Raw genomic sequence first — 20,105 nt, 5'->3', positions numbered from 1 at the left:
AGTGTCCTTCACCAGCAGCTGCAGTGAAGGAATGGATCTTCTTCAACAATATGTCCCAGAATGTACTTCCACCTTGCTCTAAAGCTAGTAGAGCTCTGCCTGGCCCCAATTCCAACAAGGGAAATGGACCTTTATCTCTGACTCAGTTGTAATCTGCCTTCCTCTCAGTCTTGCACTGCCCCAACTGCTGCCTGAGCTGGGATCACTCCTTGAATTGCCCATGGGATGTGCATTCTCCTCACATTCCCAACCTAGCCTGCATTCCGGACTACACCTGTCTCTGTGACTGGTTTACCACTTCTGCAAGCCACTGCACCTTACCCTGGCTTGTCTCTGGCTCCCCAAGGTTTTGCTGTGGCAGGGTGCAATAACTTAAGAAATCTGCCCTCCTGTCTTAGCCTCCACAGGAAAGTGATGTTATCAATTCAGCTGAAGTTGTGAGCTTTATTCAGCACAGGATTTGACTCTCACAGCCCAACAGTTAGTGAAATCCACAGACATGCTCCTTATTTCTTTCTTTTTGCATTGTCCTTTATAATTTTTCTCTCTCTGTACTGGACATTTCTTGCCACAGTCTCTCTCTCTCTCTAATCTTGTTTTCTGCATTATTTGTAAAAAAAAAAAAAAAAAAAAAAAACGTAGTAAACAAATTCTAAAAAACTGGCTTAATATTTTTTTCTTAAAGTAGGCTTCCGGTGCCATCTCTCCATTGATTTGTGACTTTCAATGATGCAACAGGTCTCAAAAGGCCAGCTTCACTCCCTCATTATTTCTGATCATCATCCTTTTTTAACCCTTTCAGATTCCAATGACACAATTGCATCACTCAAATTCTCAACTGATAAGACCCTAATGACAAAATTATGCCTGTTAAAAAATTAAAATATATATTAAAACTACTTTGTGCACAGAGCATCCTTCCAGAGAAGGCCTAAACACAACAAATATCTGATCACAAATAATTTTATAAAAAATAACTGCCAAGATTGAATTATTGCTGAAGGCTAAATGTGAAGTGCCCCTGGCAAGGGCAAAGTTAGCAAGTGCCTAAAACCTGAAAGAATTAAAAAGCTTCCCTTTTCTAATTTTTTGATATTTAACATGAAGCTTCCACAAAAGACCACATCCAAATTCAACATCTATTATAACCAATGTCAAGAACAATTCAATCAAAACAAGTTAACCTCAGAACACACAAAAGGGTGACAGAATGACGTAAACAAAACAATATAAATTTCTACCCTCTCCTTGATGGCTAACAAAAACTCAAAACTGATAAAAATCACCATTGCAAGGTGTGCTTCATTAGACTTTCCTGGCCAACGAAAGGTTAAGTCTCAGCTTAAATCTCCAATCCCTGGCATAACTGGTTTTATCCACCAATCACTCACTATGGATAAAAATTACCATTGCAAGGTGCTCATCATTAGATTTTGCTAGCCAAATGAAGGCTAAACCTCAGCACAACTGCTGAAACAACTCTCCTTTCTCTACACTGCTGGATCCGAGTATCAACTATTATGTGCTTCCTCAGGAACCAGAAGGCTTTGAGGTTTTTTGGCAGCCCTCCCTATTCTTCTTTTAAACAAAAGTCTATTATTGGCAGCCCTCCCTATTCTCCTATTTAAAAAAAATAGGCTTTTCTTCAAAATACCATGATTAACACATGACTAGGGAGTAAGATGATGATCAAATGTCATTTCCTGTACTTGAACACTGTGGTTCCCTTCGCAGTCACAGAAAACCATTCCCTGTAGTTAAAACTACAATAATCACATTTATAGACATGTATCTTTCATATATCAATATTTCTTCATACTGGAAGTACTACTGTATATCTTGATCAATTCCCAAATTACTTTACCAAGATCAATCTCATGGTTCTTTATGCCCTTTCCTACCCAGCTTTTCCTCACAGTCCAGTTATGACCATGTTCTGAAGGAAAACTTAAAAGTACAGTTGAAGAAAATGAACTTTTCAAAAAGCTTCTGTTTAAGCATGACTTGGTTACACTAGTTTCTTTGAAATAAATTATTTGTATATATGTTATTTGTTAAAGTAACACTGTCCACATATTTAATCAATTGCTATTTCACAACTTTATAATTTGAGAGGAGTTGTATTTAAATATTGTCATTGATTGCATTATGCATCACTTGTTTTCGATTTGCCAGAAGACACCTCTTCCACAGAAATGTAGAAACCTTACTAATACAAATCTCTTTTATTTAATTTCAAAATTTCAACTGTAAACCACTTTTCTTTGTTGTTGGTTGTCAGACAAAAGTTTGATATAGTAACTTGCAAAAATTCACAGCAACAGTTTACATAGTCTTGTGATGTAAAAAATGCAACACTGCAATATATTACTAAATATTTACAAATAACAAAGACCATGGCTTATATCAAGCTCAAAACTGTTTGGAACCCCATCCTCACACATGATGCATATCAATGTGTACAGTATTCTCAAATCTGAAGAAATTATTTATTTCCTATAGAGTACTGGATATTAAATAATTATTTGAAAATGTATAACTAACATATTCTCCCATTATAACCAAACTTCAAATCTATTACATGCAGCAGCAGGGATCTTAAGAACCTATTCTTCTTACCCTCTGAGGTAAGATCATCTATTCTGAGGGAAGCCCTTAATTCATATTATATGTAATATGCTAAAAGACTAAACAGTCACACACATTTTGCTACAGCAATATTCTAGAGAAAAGCTCTATGATGGTGATACCACTAACTTTTGGCTGGAGAAACATTCTGAATAATATAAATTTTTAGATTTACATACAAAAAATAAACATTGCACTTGCATACACTAGAATGGTTCGTTCCCCCTTTACTCAATTAAAGATAGCTGTTGGGTATGACAACTGTAAATGTGAGAGTGGTTTGCCATATAAGATGGATAACCATGAAAGTGTGAAGCCTATGAAAGAAGCCAGCTAGCCATTATTAATTACCAAAATCCACTGTAAGCTTTATAAATCAAATAGTACATAACAAACATTTACCCATGTACTGTCTTAAGTCATGATGGACTTCCAACCCTCTGGTGAAGGTAGAAAATGTAAACAATTAAGATGAATAAGCTGTCTCAATGAATTGGAAGGTAAACTAGCAATCATCCATGAAAGAACTTCAGATAATGAAAAGTAAGATTGAAGTGGTGTGAACAGATCACATAAAGGACAATAAACAAAGAAACAGCAACAAGAAAATTCACCACTGTAATAGATAAACAAAAGATCTTGACTAAAACACAAAATAAAAAAAAAATTCTAATAGTTTCAACCAACATCATATAACTAATGAACTCAATGATAAAAGACAACACTACATTACTAGAAAAACTGACTATGTTACCCAAGAAAAATAAGAAGACAAAAACACATTCATCTATAAAATAAAAAGAATAAGAAAAACAAAGAGCAAAGTAGTTCTAAAAACTCCCATCAGCGTTTAACACTACTTACTGTGATGGGTAGGATCTCGAACCAATGAAATCTTACATTCTTCTGAAATCCCAGCTCTTATACAGGCATCATCAAATTCTGCCACCTTCTCTGCAAACATTGAGTCCCATTCTTGGCTTTCGGGTACTACAAACAGCAACTGTGGAGGAGTGAACCATGTTCTTCTTAAATTCACCAAGTTAATTTCATATTAGTAAACATACATGAAGAAGTAAACAAGAAAATCATGAATATACACAGCTTTGCTATTACCTGAGGCAATGTAATTCTCAAATTGGTTGTCTGAGTTTAATGAAGAATACGATTAGTTGATGAGCATTTTGTGAACTCTACTGAAACAAAATATCATTAATTTTTTTTTTCAGAGCTAAATCACGGTCAGCTGAAACAAATCACCACCGAATGAGCTAATACCATGTCAGGAACCCTTTTCAGTATATATCAATTAATTATTAAAATTTTGCAGTGGAAAAATAATAAAGGTTGTGGTTGAAATACTAACATCGTAACAGTTTCAAATATATTAGCTACATTTCCAATATCCTTAAAGGTGATGGCCACTTTGTATGATGAGGTCAATGGTAAGAATAGATGCATACACACCTAAACTCTGCTTACAACAATTCCCCTCTCAAATACAGAAAATTGACTCTGTGGATGCCTCATTTCAGCTATCTTCTACAGATCAAAGAAAAATGTTAAAAAGAAACTTGAAAAAATAATAGCAAATGAATATTAAAATACAGAAAATGTCTACATAAAGTCCAACTGGTTATAGGTAAATACATATGAAGAACATTCAGCACTACAAATAATATTTTCTACTACAACCAAAGCTACTTTAAATCTGACAAATTCTTTGAAAGTATATGAGATCAGCTTACTCAATCCTTTTTCAAGAATGGTGAAAGCACTTTACAACAAAATACTTTTCCTTCACTCTCAAATTTTGAATAATAATAGAAAGATTTTTCTCTTCACGCCAGAGGTCATCAATCCATGCTTGAGTTAAAAACCAATGTTCACTCTGAGAAAAAAACTGTAAAAATAAAAATGTAAAATTTACAATGCCCTACTTAAATTGTGCAATCTGCTTCCTTTTTCTAAACTGGATACAGGTTTCAGTGAAATCATCTGGCTTCTTTCAAATACATAAGCCAATGGGAACAGTTCTGCAGTGTGCTTTTTCTATACAGTACTTAATTAAAACGATGATGTGCAAATGTGTTAAATCAGCTTTATTCAGTTCAAATCCATAAGTATACACATGTATATAGTAATTATTTCTTATTTTGGGTAAGAGTAAATGATGTATGTTACCCCTCAACATTACTGAAGTGTAATCTAAAATCTATCCCCACTCACTCATTTTCGGCAATCTTCACCTCGTTATTTTGACCCCTTTTTTTAACATACCACAAGAAAGTTAAATTAATACCAGCTTCATTGACAGGGAATAAAGTAAAATATCATTAATCACAGCTCTAGCTGGGGGAAATCTGACTCAAATGCCTGGTCACTGAAAGGGTTACTGTTCATATTATAGATTATCATAAATACCACTTCTACTTTATCTACTTTCAAAATGGTAATGAACTTAACATCTTTACTTCAAAAGCAGTTATGAGCTTTCCCAACAGAAGCCAAGTACTGGGGCATTCTGCAACAGTTAGATTTATAAGGTAGGTGATAGTGGCTTTTCACACAGACATGACTTGTTCTCATCAATCCTGGAAAATTCACTCAAGAAAAGTCACCAACAACAATTTTGTAATGTCAAAGAAAACCCTGTCATATTTTTCATTGCTGGCAAACATTAACCCTAAAACCAGACACAAATGTAAAGTTTCAACAGCATGCGCAGGACTATGGCTGACGCAGATACCAGTTTTTGCATGTGTGGAGGCTCACAAAAGCTGGGATTGAAAATAGGTACAGCTTCCATATTCAATGAAATACTGGTGGCTTTTCAAAGATATAGTATTGGAAAATTTTGTCTGCAACAATCTTGATAAAACTAAGTTTGGGTTCTATTTCTCAAGAACTGTTCAAATTTGCAGAAAGGGCAAAAGAAAAATATAGGAGTTTGACATGCAGTGACACACTAATTAAACAACAAAACAAATTTGCATGTTTGGTAGTTAATTAATGAACTCCAGCACACAGCAAAGTACTGAAAGAATGAGATGGTGTATGGCTCACAAGGTCATGATTATTTAGAGAGATCAAGTATGCATATTAAAATTATGAGATTCCATACTTAAAACTGCAAAATCAAAGTAAAAGTTAAAATGAAAACAAAGTGAAAGCTACAAAATTTCAGTTGCATGGAGGGCAGGTAATATATATGGTTAATGGACTTGCAAGAAACATGTTTTGTGTTATAAAAAATTATTTCTCAACATCACCTTACAATATTATTCTAGTCAATCTTCAGTGACACAAAATAACTTGAAATTAATCATTCACATCTATATTTTTGTCTCTTTCTGTCCACAGCTGATTCACTGTAGTCTTAAGTGACCACAAGGTACACAATGTAATGCTTGCACAATGGGTTTACTGGATTGTGACCAGATCTATTTTTCCTTGACAGGATGAAACAAGAAAAATTATGCTATTTGGGCATATTTTCTCTCCTTATGCAATTTCTAATGAAGTCTATGACATTGTTTGTAGATACTGTACTGTTTTCTTATCAAGACTTTTGAATCAGTCTATACTTCTTTTTCTCTTATGGCAAGCTTCTCAGGAATAAGGAAAAATAATTTCCATTGGTCCGCGTTTCTTGTTCTCTGTAGGATGCGACCTATGCCAAGGCTTGCATTCAAGGGCATGATTCCTGTTTCTGGCCGATAGTCTTGATTTGCTTCGTTGTCATTAGTGGTGTCCTGGGGTGTTCTTTCCCTTGTGTCTCCCTTCGGATTCTCATGGATGTCCTGTGGTTTCCTTGAAGAAGGGAGGATGAAGTCCGTGTCCCTCTGTATATTTAACGCAGGCCGTTGTTGATTTATACTCCCAACTTCCGGTATTGGCAATCTGTGGAACTGGGCTTCTCTATGCATGATCTCCATGCTTTCTAATAATTCTTCTAGTGTTGGATAGAAAAAAAAGTAAATGGAAAGAATCCCAAATGATTTTTCCTTATTTCTGAGAAGCTTGCCAGAAGAGAAAAAGTATAGACTGAATCAAAGTCTTGATAAGAAGAGGGTATCTGCAAACAATGCCACTGACTTTAAAAGAAAAAATTATTATATACATGTATTATGTCATTACAACTATATTGAGAGAGAGAGAGAGAGAGAGAGAGAGAGAGAGAGAGAGAGAGAGAGAGAGAGAGAGAGAGAGAGAGAGAGAGAGAGATAAGATTAATGAAGTTGAGCAGTTAAGAAAAACATGAACACAACAATCCAAATTTTAGGATAAAAATATCCAAATTAGAGATGACCTTATGAATAATTCTGAGCAATCATAAAACATACCACAAAAGATACTTTAGATGGCATATGCTGATACTGGAGTTGCGACTTTTTAAAGGTAATTAGTAATAAGGCTTTCCCGACTTTTAACAGTAATTATTAATAAAGCTTAAGTAGTTCTTAAAGAAAAACACTATCATATTACCTGCAAACTTGCCATTAACATCTAAGTCTGCTGGATCCTAAGAAGGCAGAGAAATGAAAAGCTGTTATGTACATTAACAGCAGATTCCAGTGCCATAGCTATTGTGACATCAAATGCTGTCCTCTAGTTGGCTTCAAGGCATTTAAGTGTGTGATCTACTGGTCAACAAACTAAACTATTCTAGTATAATAGCCCTTTGCAAGTCTTCCAGCATTCCAATTTGTAATGAATGGCTGAAGTTCACTCTAAGTTTTCTCAGTTCTTGATAAATACAATGACTCAAGTTAATGTTTGTGCATTGCATTTTCATAATAATCAAGATCTCCATAAGAAAGATCATATCTTACACAAGTTGATGTGACAAGAATCCCTCTTGTATGATCATCAACCTTGTTTAGTCTAGGTGAGAAACAATTCTCAGCTTGACAATTACTGATACAGAGTAGCTTTTGCTAAAATTATAGTAGTATTCATTATGATTAAAATAAAATACACTGCCTTGAAATTCCTTACAGTATTTACAGAATTACCTCAAATTAATGGCTAATGAATAAAGAATAACTATAGTCTGTCGGTGTCAGCTGATGTCATCGAAATAATATCCTCATTAACATTTTGTCATGGCAACACTGCTCATGGTTATCAGCTGCTGACTGGCTTAATTCCATCTTATTCAAATGTACACAAATAGACTTTGAATTCCTACCAAAGCACTTATTTATAGGGAAGACACAGGATTATACACAAAAAATGCAAAAATAACTTTATTAATTGATATGTCCCTTTGAGTTACTACTGATACACCCAAGCCATAATTTAAAAACTAATTACCAGTACGAAATACTGGTACACATATATGACCAACCAGAGAAGGAAGAGGGCCATGGGAAATGTTCTAATCAACTTCCAGATTCAAAGTTGAGCTGAAACTGAACTGCTATTGCTTTTATTGTAGTGTGGCAATCTGCACTTATCTGATGTAAAATTTCTTGCTTTTAATAAACTATATATTACTCAAGCATCCTGTAAGATGTAAGAAACTATTGTAAATATGCCCAATAACGACTGCACATTTTTTTAACTAGCGATTGTTATAGGCATTTTATAACTGACAGCCTATATATAATAGGTAACAGTACTACAGTACATACTCGAGTCATCGCTTAGGTTTGTTACGATTTCTTAGAAATATTCACCCCATTCATACCACCAGTGTCTAACAAGCACGTTGCAGTCATGTCTTTTTCTTCGTAAATGTTTCTTTAATTGATAAAAGTCATTAAGTTGTGAACAGAGTTGTAAAAAAACACACAACTGTCTCAATCAGAACTTACAAAATTCCTTTCTATCAGAATTTGTCATAATTGTCATTGTCTTTCCTTCATGCTGATCTCATACTCACTTTCCTTATATTGTTTGTTGTATGAAATTAAGTACAAATCAACTCATAAGAAGAAAACAGGTTAGACCTTCAGTGCATTGGAAGGGGAGGGTAATGCTACAATTGCTTTTTAAAATTCTGGTGGGAGAACTGGCTATTAACAAAATCAAGCTGTATTTTATGGAAACCCCTATTTTATCGATGTATAAAATATTGCGAAAAAAGATTGATTTAAAATTAAAAATGATTATGTGAGCCTAATGTAGCTAAGCATTAAAAATGCTTTCCCCGTGATTCTGAAAGAAGCACCTTATTTCCAACGGTTTCGAAATAAGTTTGTTCCTTTCCTCTCATGCAGCAATTTATTGGCCACTAACCCAGAAAACCTTATAACCATCAACTGGTTCTGACTTGGAGTATTGTCTATTATTTTGTTGACACACTGATCAGACATTATTAGTGTGCAAGGCTGGTGTGAGTAGGGAAATCACAAGAAATCTATTATTGTTGGAGCAATTGAGATATGTTTTTCTATGGTGTGCCAATTTTACCTTGACCTGGGTAACTAAAATGCAAGATATATAATAAGCGATAAGGAATAGCTCAGCCTAACTGAAATTCTAACATATATTTTGATGAGCATTAACTGATGAAAGGGTAGGGTATGTTATTTCTCTCTCTTCCTCTCCATTCGTTTCTTATTCTCTCTTTCTCCCTCTCTCTGCATTCATTTGTTTCTTTCTCTCATCTCTCATAAGCATTCATTTGTTATTCTCTTTCTTGTCCTTGCTTTACAATTTTCCTCTAATCTTCTGTCTGCAGGCAGTACATCCCACAGTGCTGCCATGACCAAATGCCAATGAATGTTAACTTTTTGGGGACAGAGGAGCTGAAACAGATTCAATACAGTAGTAATAGGATCTTCTGTGGTGGTGATGGAGCAATAAGTATTACACCTTGAAAATATTGACTTAAATGTCATGGGAAAAACATGTGATAATTACAGTGCATGAGACTGCAGTCTTGTACACAAGAGGATGTTTACAGCAAATCTTACTGAAAATTTGCCAAACATCACACACTATCATCATCCTCCTCAGGTTTTCCCTCAAGAGGTTCCATAGGAAGTGAGCTCTCTCCACTCTCAGTCTTGTGCACTTTGCACTTGAATTCCCATCCGATCTAGGGTTTGTGTTTTTTGTCCATGATTCTCTAGGTAGTCCTTTTGGTCTTCATCCTGTTACTTCCATATCTGTTATTTTTCTGACTACCTGCTCCTCATCTCTTATCATCATCATAAGCCCAAACCATCTCAGTCTTTGAGATCTCAGTGGTCTTTCAATGAATGAACATTAAAACTCTTTGCCACTTATGATTTTCCCACTATACTTTGTTCATGAATCTTAGCATTTGGTTGTCACAAATTTTAAGATCCTTCTCTAACAATGGGATGTTTTATTTAGCAGTAGTCCAAAACTGTTGTTAACCCCCTTCATCCAGCCTGTTGCTACTCATTTTTTTTTTTATGATCCTCCAAATAGCTGCTTCACAGTCATGGCCCCCCAAAACAGGGTAACAGAGATGCTCTACCTCCTCTATGATCTGGACTTCCACCACATCATAGTACTCCAACTAACTATCTTCATTTGCTTTTCTCATACATTTAAGACATTTAAAATATTGGTAAATCTTACTCCACATAGTTTTCACAAACCTCAAAATATATTGCAATTTGATACACTGTCATGAGACCACACCCCATCGACATGTAGAAACCATAAACATAATACAACCCAATACATCAGAAATTCTATCCAACACCTATCAAACAAAACTGAAATTCCTTGATCAGTTGCAAATGTATGAGAGATTATAAAATCGAAAAAGCTAAAAATTCATTTGCCACTTCCATGTAGGTGCTGATAATTACAAAGTTATCTCAATCTTGCATATCTCTAACTCAGTGCTTTCACATGACTAACTGCATTGGCAGAAGTTCTCATGGACAGACAACTTCCTCCAACAAATCTGAACATGCAAGAATGTTTACAGATCCCAACAGTTAACCAAATCTTGTGGATTGGCATTGACAAACATATTACTTACCAAGTTTTCATGTTGTACATGCTATCTTCCTGATGATGACCTGAAGGGGGTTCAGGTTATGCTATCATAACTATAACGCAAACTTGTCTGGCAATGGAACACACTGCACTAGAAATTATCTTTCTGTTGTAAAATATACTCAATTTTTTTTTTACCAATTGCCTACAGCAATATGAAAGACTGAACCATATTTTGCCAATTCACTTGCATGTACCACAGTCTGTAATTTATCCTTTTATGACTCTTGACAACTGAAAGGTATAACTGTTCTGCAAATGATTTCCAACTAAGCATACTTTTTTTACAATTATGCTAAGGTTATAAAAGTTATAAAAGTTTTGTCGTGACCACTGAGCATACTTCTGGACAAGACCTTACAACATTTTTCTCATTGTAGATCCTCAATTTGCACCCAGGACAACATTATTGGCACAATGCTGAGGACTATGCAACCATTTATAGAGCCTAGATTAGCTTAACAGAGCAAGGACACGCTGTTTTCAAGTTAATATTACTGTCATTAACCCATGCTAATATTAAACAACCATATGAGTGCTCATACTGACCTTAACAAAAGGCTACTTACAAATTTACTAATTTGCAATCATCACCTATAGTAATTATAAAAAATATGAACAAATTTCATTTCTATGCCTTTTGCTAATTACCACCATGTGTTTGTTATGTCCCCATAGGGGGATACTGCTATTATCAGTGCACCACAGTGCACTGTAGGCATTACTCAAAGTTCTATGCAGCATCCATTCTTCACCCTCTAGCTGCAACCCTCTTCATTCCTTTTACTGTACCTCTGTTCATATTCTTTCTTCCATATTACTTTCCACCATCTCCTAGAAACCAATTGTTTCATAGTGCAAATGCAAGGTTTTCCTCCTGTTGCACCTTTCAATCTGTTTTACTCTCAATATCCCTTTCAGCACTGATTGACCTCATAGGTCCCACTGCTTAACCTTTGGCCAAATTTTACATTCCATTCCTGTGTTCATTACACTATCCTAGCAATTCCAAGTATTTTACCTATCGAATGATTCATACATCAAAATTCACAAGACCCCTCATGCATAAAGCCTATGGGATATAAATGTCATTAATACATACCTACAAAAATTAAAAATACACATAAACCCAAGGACATTTTACAGATACTTCAATCAAGTTCATCATAATTTTATTATAAAATATCATTAAAATTTTGTTCACATAGAGTTTGTTTTAAAATTTTCCTAGATGACATGAACTGACAGTACTGTACTTTGAAAGCATTTAATATCATGAATCCTACATTAGAATCAAGGTTTCACTACATAAGCAAAATTCTTTTCTCACTGCACAATAAAACTACACAAGATTCATTTATCACTCACTCATACTAAATGTGAATAATTTTCACAAAAATTAAAACAAAAATAAGCACTATAATTTTCACAAAAATTAAAACAAAAATAAGCACTGACACACTAAAAAAAGATCTCAAAAAATGTATTTGGCATTAACTTAATAAAGAGTGAGCTACTGTTTAACTTTGAACCCCCTTAATTGTTGCATATTATATTTTCAATTTACACAACTGATCAACTCTAAATACCCAAACATCACCCAAAGAACAACTATATTCACTTCAAATTTATGGGATGGCTAATCTTAATGCAATCACTTCTGAATGGCATTCAGTGACCAATAAAGAATGACCATACATACGTATCTTCTTCATTTCATCTAGTCAGCATCACTTGTCACTATCGTGGTATACACCACACGGTATTGCTGACATACATAAACATAATGCACAGCAAAACTTGTTGTTCCATTGACATGAAGGTTGCATGCTCACATGACTTGGTGCAGTGTTAGGTGAGTGAATACAGAGGCAACAGGATAGTATGTTCAGAAAATGAAAGCAGTATTGTCAATACAACAAATTTGCTAACAGGTGGCCGTTTACACAAAACAGGGACCATTATTTTTTTTTTAGTGTTTCACTCAACCATTACTTGATGGATTGTTGTGATTTTGATCCACTGATGAGTTGGCTCATCCACTCAATTTTACAATGAGGTTTACTCACTGAGTTGGAATATCTCATAACTGTTATGCTGTTCATCTTTCCAAAGCATTCATCAATTTTATTTTCCTCAATATGGCTGAATGGAAAAGCTTTCACTTTCCAAACCTTAGATCATCATCCTATCCCTACACTTGTTGCCTAAATTCCGTATGTGGCTGAATGGAATAGCTTTCACTCTCTAAATCATACATCATCATCCTATCAAAACCTTAGATCATATTCCTATCAAAATCTTACATCATCATCATCCTATCGCTACACTTGTTGCCTAAATTCTTCATATGGCTGAATGGAAAAGGCTTCACTTTTAAAATCTTAGATCATCATCCCATCCCTACACTTAAGATTTCTTAATTCCTTATACTGTATCATACCTTCATCTTATTATGCTCTAGTTAAGGCAGAAGACTTTATTTATACATTTTTCTACCACTGGTAATCCTCCAGTCTGCAATATTATCCTTTCTCTTAAAGAAAAAACAATATTATCCTTTCTCTTAAAGAAAAAAAAAATAAAACTAATGGTATTCTCTCAATTTACCCGTATATGTGGTCTCAGTGGAGATATGGTGAAAGCAGAAGTAAGGAATAAAGCATAATTTCACAACTGGATTCTTACTAGTAGAGTTCACAGGTATTAATAAAAAATGAGAAGATAGAGGAACAAATTCCTTAATCACCTCTTTCCTCTTGTTAATGGTACACCACACATTAAAATATTACCTTCCTACGGTGCATGGCAAAAACATTAACAATAAACCAACATGAAAATATAATTTTCATTTAACTTCCTACTATTATCTAGGTAAACAATCTTTAGGACTTCTGACTTGGTATATCAGAGCTAACGCTGATATAACATGCAAACAAGAGATATCACTAACAAAAGCAATAATTCAACATATTTAGTTCCATATTTCCAGGACTAAGCTGTTGACAACCTGTATAAATGACTTCTAATGCCTCTGTTACCACAGCTATCTTATATAAATATCAATCTTCCACATTTACATTAGTTTCATAAGAGATGTTATATTTTCCAGAGTCAAAAGGTCAGTACACAGCTTTCAAGAAATTTACCTATGAAAAAATGACAGACTCTGCAGAACAATATTGATCAGCCATTCTTATCTTTCAACTATACACACTTATTATCTTATTTCCAAGGTCAGTCCTATAATATATATATATATATATATATATATATATATATATATATATATATATATATATATATATATATATATATATATATATATATATATATATATATATATATATATATATATATATATATATATATATATATATATATATATATATAATGATAGAGAGAGAGAGAAAATTATATATATATATATATATATATATATATATATATATATATATATATATATATATATATATATATATATATATATATATATATATATAATGTATAGAGAGAGAGAAAATATATATATATAATTATATATATATATATATATATATATATATATATATATATATATATATATATATATATATATATATATATATATATATAATTTACTTTTCTGGCACTAGCTGAATAACAGTGGAATGTTCTAAGAGGGGTACAATTCTATTATGAAAGTGTGAGCACATTCCAGGACAACAAATCAATGGGAGGTTGGAGAACTCAGCGAAGTATAGGCACTTCTGTTCAGAGCAGGTTTTAGGCCTGTTGTCTTTACTTCTAATCTGCTTCAGTGTCCTGGAATGAATGCATGCATATCAACCTCAAATTGTTTATATATCTAGGCAAACATTTCCACAAAGGGCTGAATAATCTTACAGGCTGCTCACAAAAAAAAAAAAAAAAAAATTAAAAGCTGTAAGATTTTTTTTCTCACATTTATAATGTTATCAACAGAAAATTACAATGTGAAAATTTACCATGCATCTTCCTGCTGTCAATCAACAATGTTTGGAGAGAGAGAGAGAGAGAGAGAGAGAGAGAGAGAGAGAGAGAGAGAGAGAGAGAGAGAGAGAGAGAGAGAGAGAGAGAGAGAGAGAGAGAGAGAGTAACCTCATTAGCAGTGTCAAAGCTGAAGAGGAAAAAAATCACAATCATTACTTAAATTCAGAATGGCACAGCAACCAAAATGTTAAGCTTTTATTGTACGATTATCCTCTTGAGCAGAAATCTTCATAACATACATGTAACCTATTTCTAATACTGTATTTTTCTTCCTGATGACGACTACAAATGACACTGACATACAGTTGCATGAAACTGACATATAGCAGCATGCAAAAAAAACCATACATATGGCAAGAGAATGTCTGCTGCTTGCTAGTATTGTGAACTCTAATCTGCCCTAATCTAAAATATCAAAATTGTTTATCCTCACTAAATTTTTAAAAATCTACCTTATGAATTCCATATTTTTGTACTCCACCAGCTAGAGTACAAATCAATGACAAAAATAGACCGAATTTCCAGTTGTCTATGAAAGCACGATAAGAGAGTACGTAGTACAAAGAATTCAATTCAAAAAGGTTTTTATGTGAACATATGGGCTATACTAGAACAGGTACACGGAATGAAGTCTATACTAGATTGGGAAAACGGAATGAAAAGATTCAAGTGATTTCTCACTTTGTCTACAGTTTAACAGTCAGAAGGAAACAGCAACATTACCATGAGGAGGTGGGGATAGAATAGCAGCAGGTGTTGAGGGACGACTGTCACTTCTGGTATGAGGCTTCTTTATTGGATATATACGATAAGTGCCACTGGAAGTTGGCGTTAACAATGGGGATTCTGGTGTCCTAAAGTGTGAAGGTGACTGATAAAAGGCACCTTCTGCTTCTTTTGATAATGTTGTTACCTTGATTTGGTCTTCTAACTGATTTAAAGAATGCCTATCACGGACAGCAGCCTTACTTTCTTTTCTTGTATTCTTAATAGGGGTAAAAAACCAGTCTATTTTGGTTTGGAAAGCATTTTTGTAACTTTTCACTGCTCTATACTGCTCCTTTTTCAACAACTGGATTAGGTAGAAAGGAGGGTCACTTCCCTGAAGCAAGTAATTAATTGTCAGCTGCATAGCTTCATAAGCTTGTTTGTGAGCTATACGATCTTCTTTGAGTTCAAGGTGTCGATCGTCATCACCAGCAGAACAGGAAATTTTCTCTTGAACTTTCACTATGGATTCCTCCATGGGTTTTCTTCCATGATCCAGCCATGTCCTGAAGTCTTCGTCATTCAGCTGTGGACATCAAGAGTAGGCTGAACCACATCATTCTCTATGCATGATCATGACAATCCTCTCCTTTGAAATGATGTGCCCCTTACCTACTCACTTACTGTAATCTACTAACATTATACTTTATGCCTAAAGCAAATTTTCCTAAACTTTGTCTCTGGGGTAATCTAACACTCACTTAAATGCAAATAGCCTAAAATTTTTCATTTCCTTTGTACACATAAAGTATCTTCTACAACCACTACAAATTGATTTTCAGTTCAGACAATAAAGCTGGTTGTTTCTCATACTTGAAAGATATAAGAATGACCACAAGACAATTTCCATAAGCTGTTTACTGTAATTAACCCTCAGCAATCCCTAATTACACTACATATACTGTATAGACTAATAGTCTTCTACAACCACTACAAATTTATTTTCAACTCTTAGATAATAATTAAGCTAGTTCCCATACTTAAAAGATTTAAGAACGACCAGAAGACAAACTCCATAAGCTGTTTACTGCATTTACCTCTCAAAAATCCTTAATTATACTACCATGTTGTATCCTACTGTCCAAACCCTACACAAACAAAACTATGTGAACAGCAAACCATTCTAAATGTTAGCAGTACTATTTTATTTGACAATTATAAACCTAAGTTCAAGGGAAATATTTCTATACTGTTTGATCTGCGCTTCTTTCCAATTCACAGCAACTTATTAGCACTGCTGTGGATATGAGTCAAAAGCAAGCTGGTTTACAAAAAATATAAACAATTTAAAAATATATGCACAGCAGCAAAGGCTGAGAGCAACTTCATTTGTTCTCTAGTAAAACAGTAAGCAAAGAGAAATGAAAAGCAACACTGCAAATGCTGCGTAAAAAAAATGTTAATGCACCTGATGCATAAAACAGATGTCAAGTCTATTTAGCTTGCACTTACCAGTACAAATAAACACGAGCTGACATTTCTCTTGTATCTATGTAGACAAAAATTTAAATTTTTCCAAAATGAAAATACTGTAAAAGGCTGTTGAAAACTGAGCCCTTCAGCACATACAAAAAAAGCAGTTCCTTTGGTATTCATAACAACCATATCAGTGTTATCCAAGACTGAGGTACATAAAATTTGCAAGATATTAAAAGCATTTTCTCCAGTTATTATTAATATAAATTAGTTTAACAAGACCAATGACTTGCATATCTAGACTCATATGGTTCAATGTATTTGTTCTTAAATCAGAGGTGATGATTAGAGGAAGGTCAAGCTAAAGTTAGACAGGTTTAAGTGGAAAGTAACTAAAGGGAATGGGTGAAAAGTAAAAGACAGAAAACAATGCAGCTGCACCAAAGGGAGGCTGCAAAGAGCCTAAAGTAGTACCATGTGCAGTACGCCTTGAAAGACATACAGTGAGCACATTAAGTTTTACGTAACTGTGAAAGCTACAGGATCCCCTTCAACTTATATGGCAGCTAACCCACATCCCATAGTGGTCAAACTAGAAGTTCCGTCCCAACACTTTGGAAAGGTACTCAAGAGAGTACTTGTAACACAACCAGGCAAGATCAGATACTGCATACTGGATTACATACCAAGATAAATAATAAAGGCAAGACTGAAAATACAAAATATCAGAAAAATACTAATCCATACCTTACATTTATTCTTTTATCCATTATCTGGTTACTTATGTGTTGATCTGGATATTTTCTTATAGCCGAGTACAATACAATTTCTTTGAATAAATTCTCAGATTAATATACATTTATTTCCTCCTCAGGGTAATTCATTACACTATCTTACCAATGTACCAGGAACAACACATTACCTGGTCACAGCCTTCCCATTAGTACAGGTATTGGCATTTTGTAATGAACTTCGAAGTCTTGGGACACCACTAGGGTATGGGACTTCTGAATCAGAAGGTGCCAACACGTTACTGACATAAACACATTATTTGAGTTTAAGAATGTAACATAATCAGTTCAATAAAGTTCACATCTCTTAATTACATGTGTGTGCACTGATTCATGTATGCACACGTGAAAATACAGCTAAATGTACGTGTACATATTATGCATAAACGTGAACATGGACACGTGTAAGTATATAAATATATATATATATGTACTGTCTGTGTATTTCATTCACCTCCAACTGACTACAATTTGCAAGGCAATCTGATCAGTAATGTTGATGAGGACCAAGGGCAATTCTTGATCTTTAGATACCTCAATTTCATAACAGCAACTGGCAATAAAAATATTTAGTATAAAAATTCAAATTTGTAATATCCCAGCAAACAAAAAAGTGTAGAAGAGCATAAATAAGTAGGTCCACTGCAAGGAAGATTACCATACAAAACAAAGTAGAGCAGAATGTTCACAAATTGTAGTAACATAAACAGTCCTCTATAAGCTTTCAGTCTGAGTTCATAAAAAAAAAAGCACAAAAAAGAATAAAACAAAGCATATCATATAAAGAAGGAATACATCACATATTCTCAATGCAAAAATTCCACACAAGCCCATCAAATGATTGCTCATCATTTAACAAGAAAGACCTAAGTACACTATAATAAAATGTATCAAAAATTTTTACAAAAAAGCATTTACAACTAGATATAAATTTCAAATTATTACCGCAAAAATTAGCTTTGATATTATGCAACTCTTCAGGCATCACCAAAATTTACTTTGCCTCAACTCAATTCCATATGTTGTATAAACACCTGAACAATGATCACTCCTGTATTTCCAGTTATGTTTCATTGTTCAAAAACTAATAGTTATCATTCATCAATGACAATATAATGCTATGCTGCAAAATTTTTCAAATTTTTTTTGAGAACCAAATATTCTTACAGAAAGTTATATACAGCAATAATAACTACAAAATCTCTTACCATAAATGACAAGTCTACATATAAAGATGTTTTAGAAGGGTTAAAATTAAATGCACAAAATAACCATAAAAGTATCTAAAATTATATGAACGTATGCTAAAGGATTTTGCAAAAAGATCCTTTGATAACAAATGGTAAATTACTGAGGGGTTCCATTCACTATACTGAACCTATGAGTAGTATCTTTCTTAGTCATAAATTTTCATTCTATATAAGACATATCTAAAATAATATTCTTGAAGCTAACCACTGCTTTACAATAGCCTAAATCCATACAGGTACAATCTCCTGACAAGTCCATTCAGAAAGAGAGGAGTTCCAGCTTCCACTTCTCTGGGTTCCTCAATACCTCACTCCGTCTTGTGCGTGGTTTTAACATCTGAACTCTAACTCCCAAGAACTTTGTTCATATTTCTCTTAACCCTTAAACGCCGAAGCCCTATTTTCAAAAACGTCTCCCGTATGCCGGCGGCCTCCGAGAGGTAGCGCCAAAGCGGAAAAGAAGTTTTTTTCAAAAAATCACAGCGTGCTTAGTTTTTAAGATTAAGAGTTCATTTTTGGCTCCTTTTTTTCGCATTGCCTGAAGTTTAGTATGCAATCATCAGAAATGAAAAAAATATCATTATCATATATAAATATTGGAATATATGACAGCAAAAAAAAAAAACTCGTATATAATTGTATAAAAATCGCGCTGTAAGCAAAATGGTTAGAGCTAATGAGTTAATTTTTTTTATCTGTATTGTACACTAAATTGCGATGATTTTGGTATATAACAGATTGTAAAACGATTACAGCAACACAGAGAAAATATTATCACAAAATGATGCATGAATTCGTAACGCACGGACGTAAAAAAAAGTTTTTTTCAAAAATTCACCAAAACTTGAAATATTGTGCTAGAGACTTTCCAATTGTTTCAAAATGAAGGAAATTGATTGGATATTACTAGACTGTAAGTTTTTAGCTTACAATTGCATTTTTGAACCATTTCGATCGAGTTAAAGTTGACCAAGGTTGATTTTTTCTATTTATCGTTATTTATGTGAAAATATTACAAAACTGTGAAGAGCTAAAAGAATGATTTATTTTTTGTTGTATTCTACATGAAATTGCACACTTTGATGTATTTTGATGTATAACAAACGGGAAAAAATTACTTTGATCAAGAAATGACAGGATTTTCGAGCAAAGGAAAAAGTTTTTTAAAAAATATAAAAATAGAAATTTTGTGCTAGAGACTTTCTGTTTGTTGCAGAATAAAAAAAAATGATTGATTGTTACTAGAATG

The 20,105-nt window shown here is 33.7% G+C and overlaps 1 protein-coding gene across 1 annotated transcript in view; it reads right to left on the bottom strand.

Annotated features, from left to right (window-relative positions):
• LOC136855761 (hepatoma-derived growth factor-related protein 2-like) overlaps window positions 1-20,105 on the bottom strand; it is a 203,265-nt gene that overhangs the window by 11,361 nt on the left and 171,799 nt on the right. Inside the window, exon 14 of the mRNA XM_067133118.1 lies at window positions 3,493-3,631. Coding sequence (XP_066989219.1) covers window positions 3,493-3,631 — 139 coding nt within the window. The remainder of the gene's footprint in view (window positions 1-3,492; window positions 3,632-20,105) is intronic.

This window comes from Macrobrachium rosenbergii, chromosome 33 (genome assembly GCF_040412425.1).
Source record: "Macrobrachium rosenbergii isolate ZJJX-2024 chromosome 33, ASM4041242v1, whole genome shotgun sequence".
NCBI lineage: Eukaryota > Metazoa > Arthropoda > Malacostraca > Decapoda > Palaemonidae > Macrobrachium > Macrobrachium rosenbergii.
The sequence above is the reverse complement of the archived record's forward strand: the minus strand, read 5'-3'. Positions and strand labels throughout refer to the sequence as shown.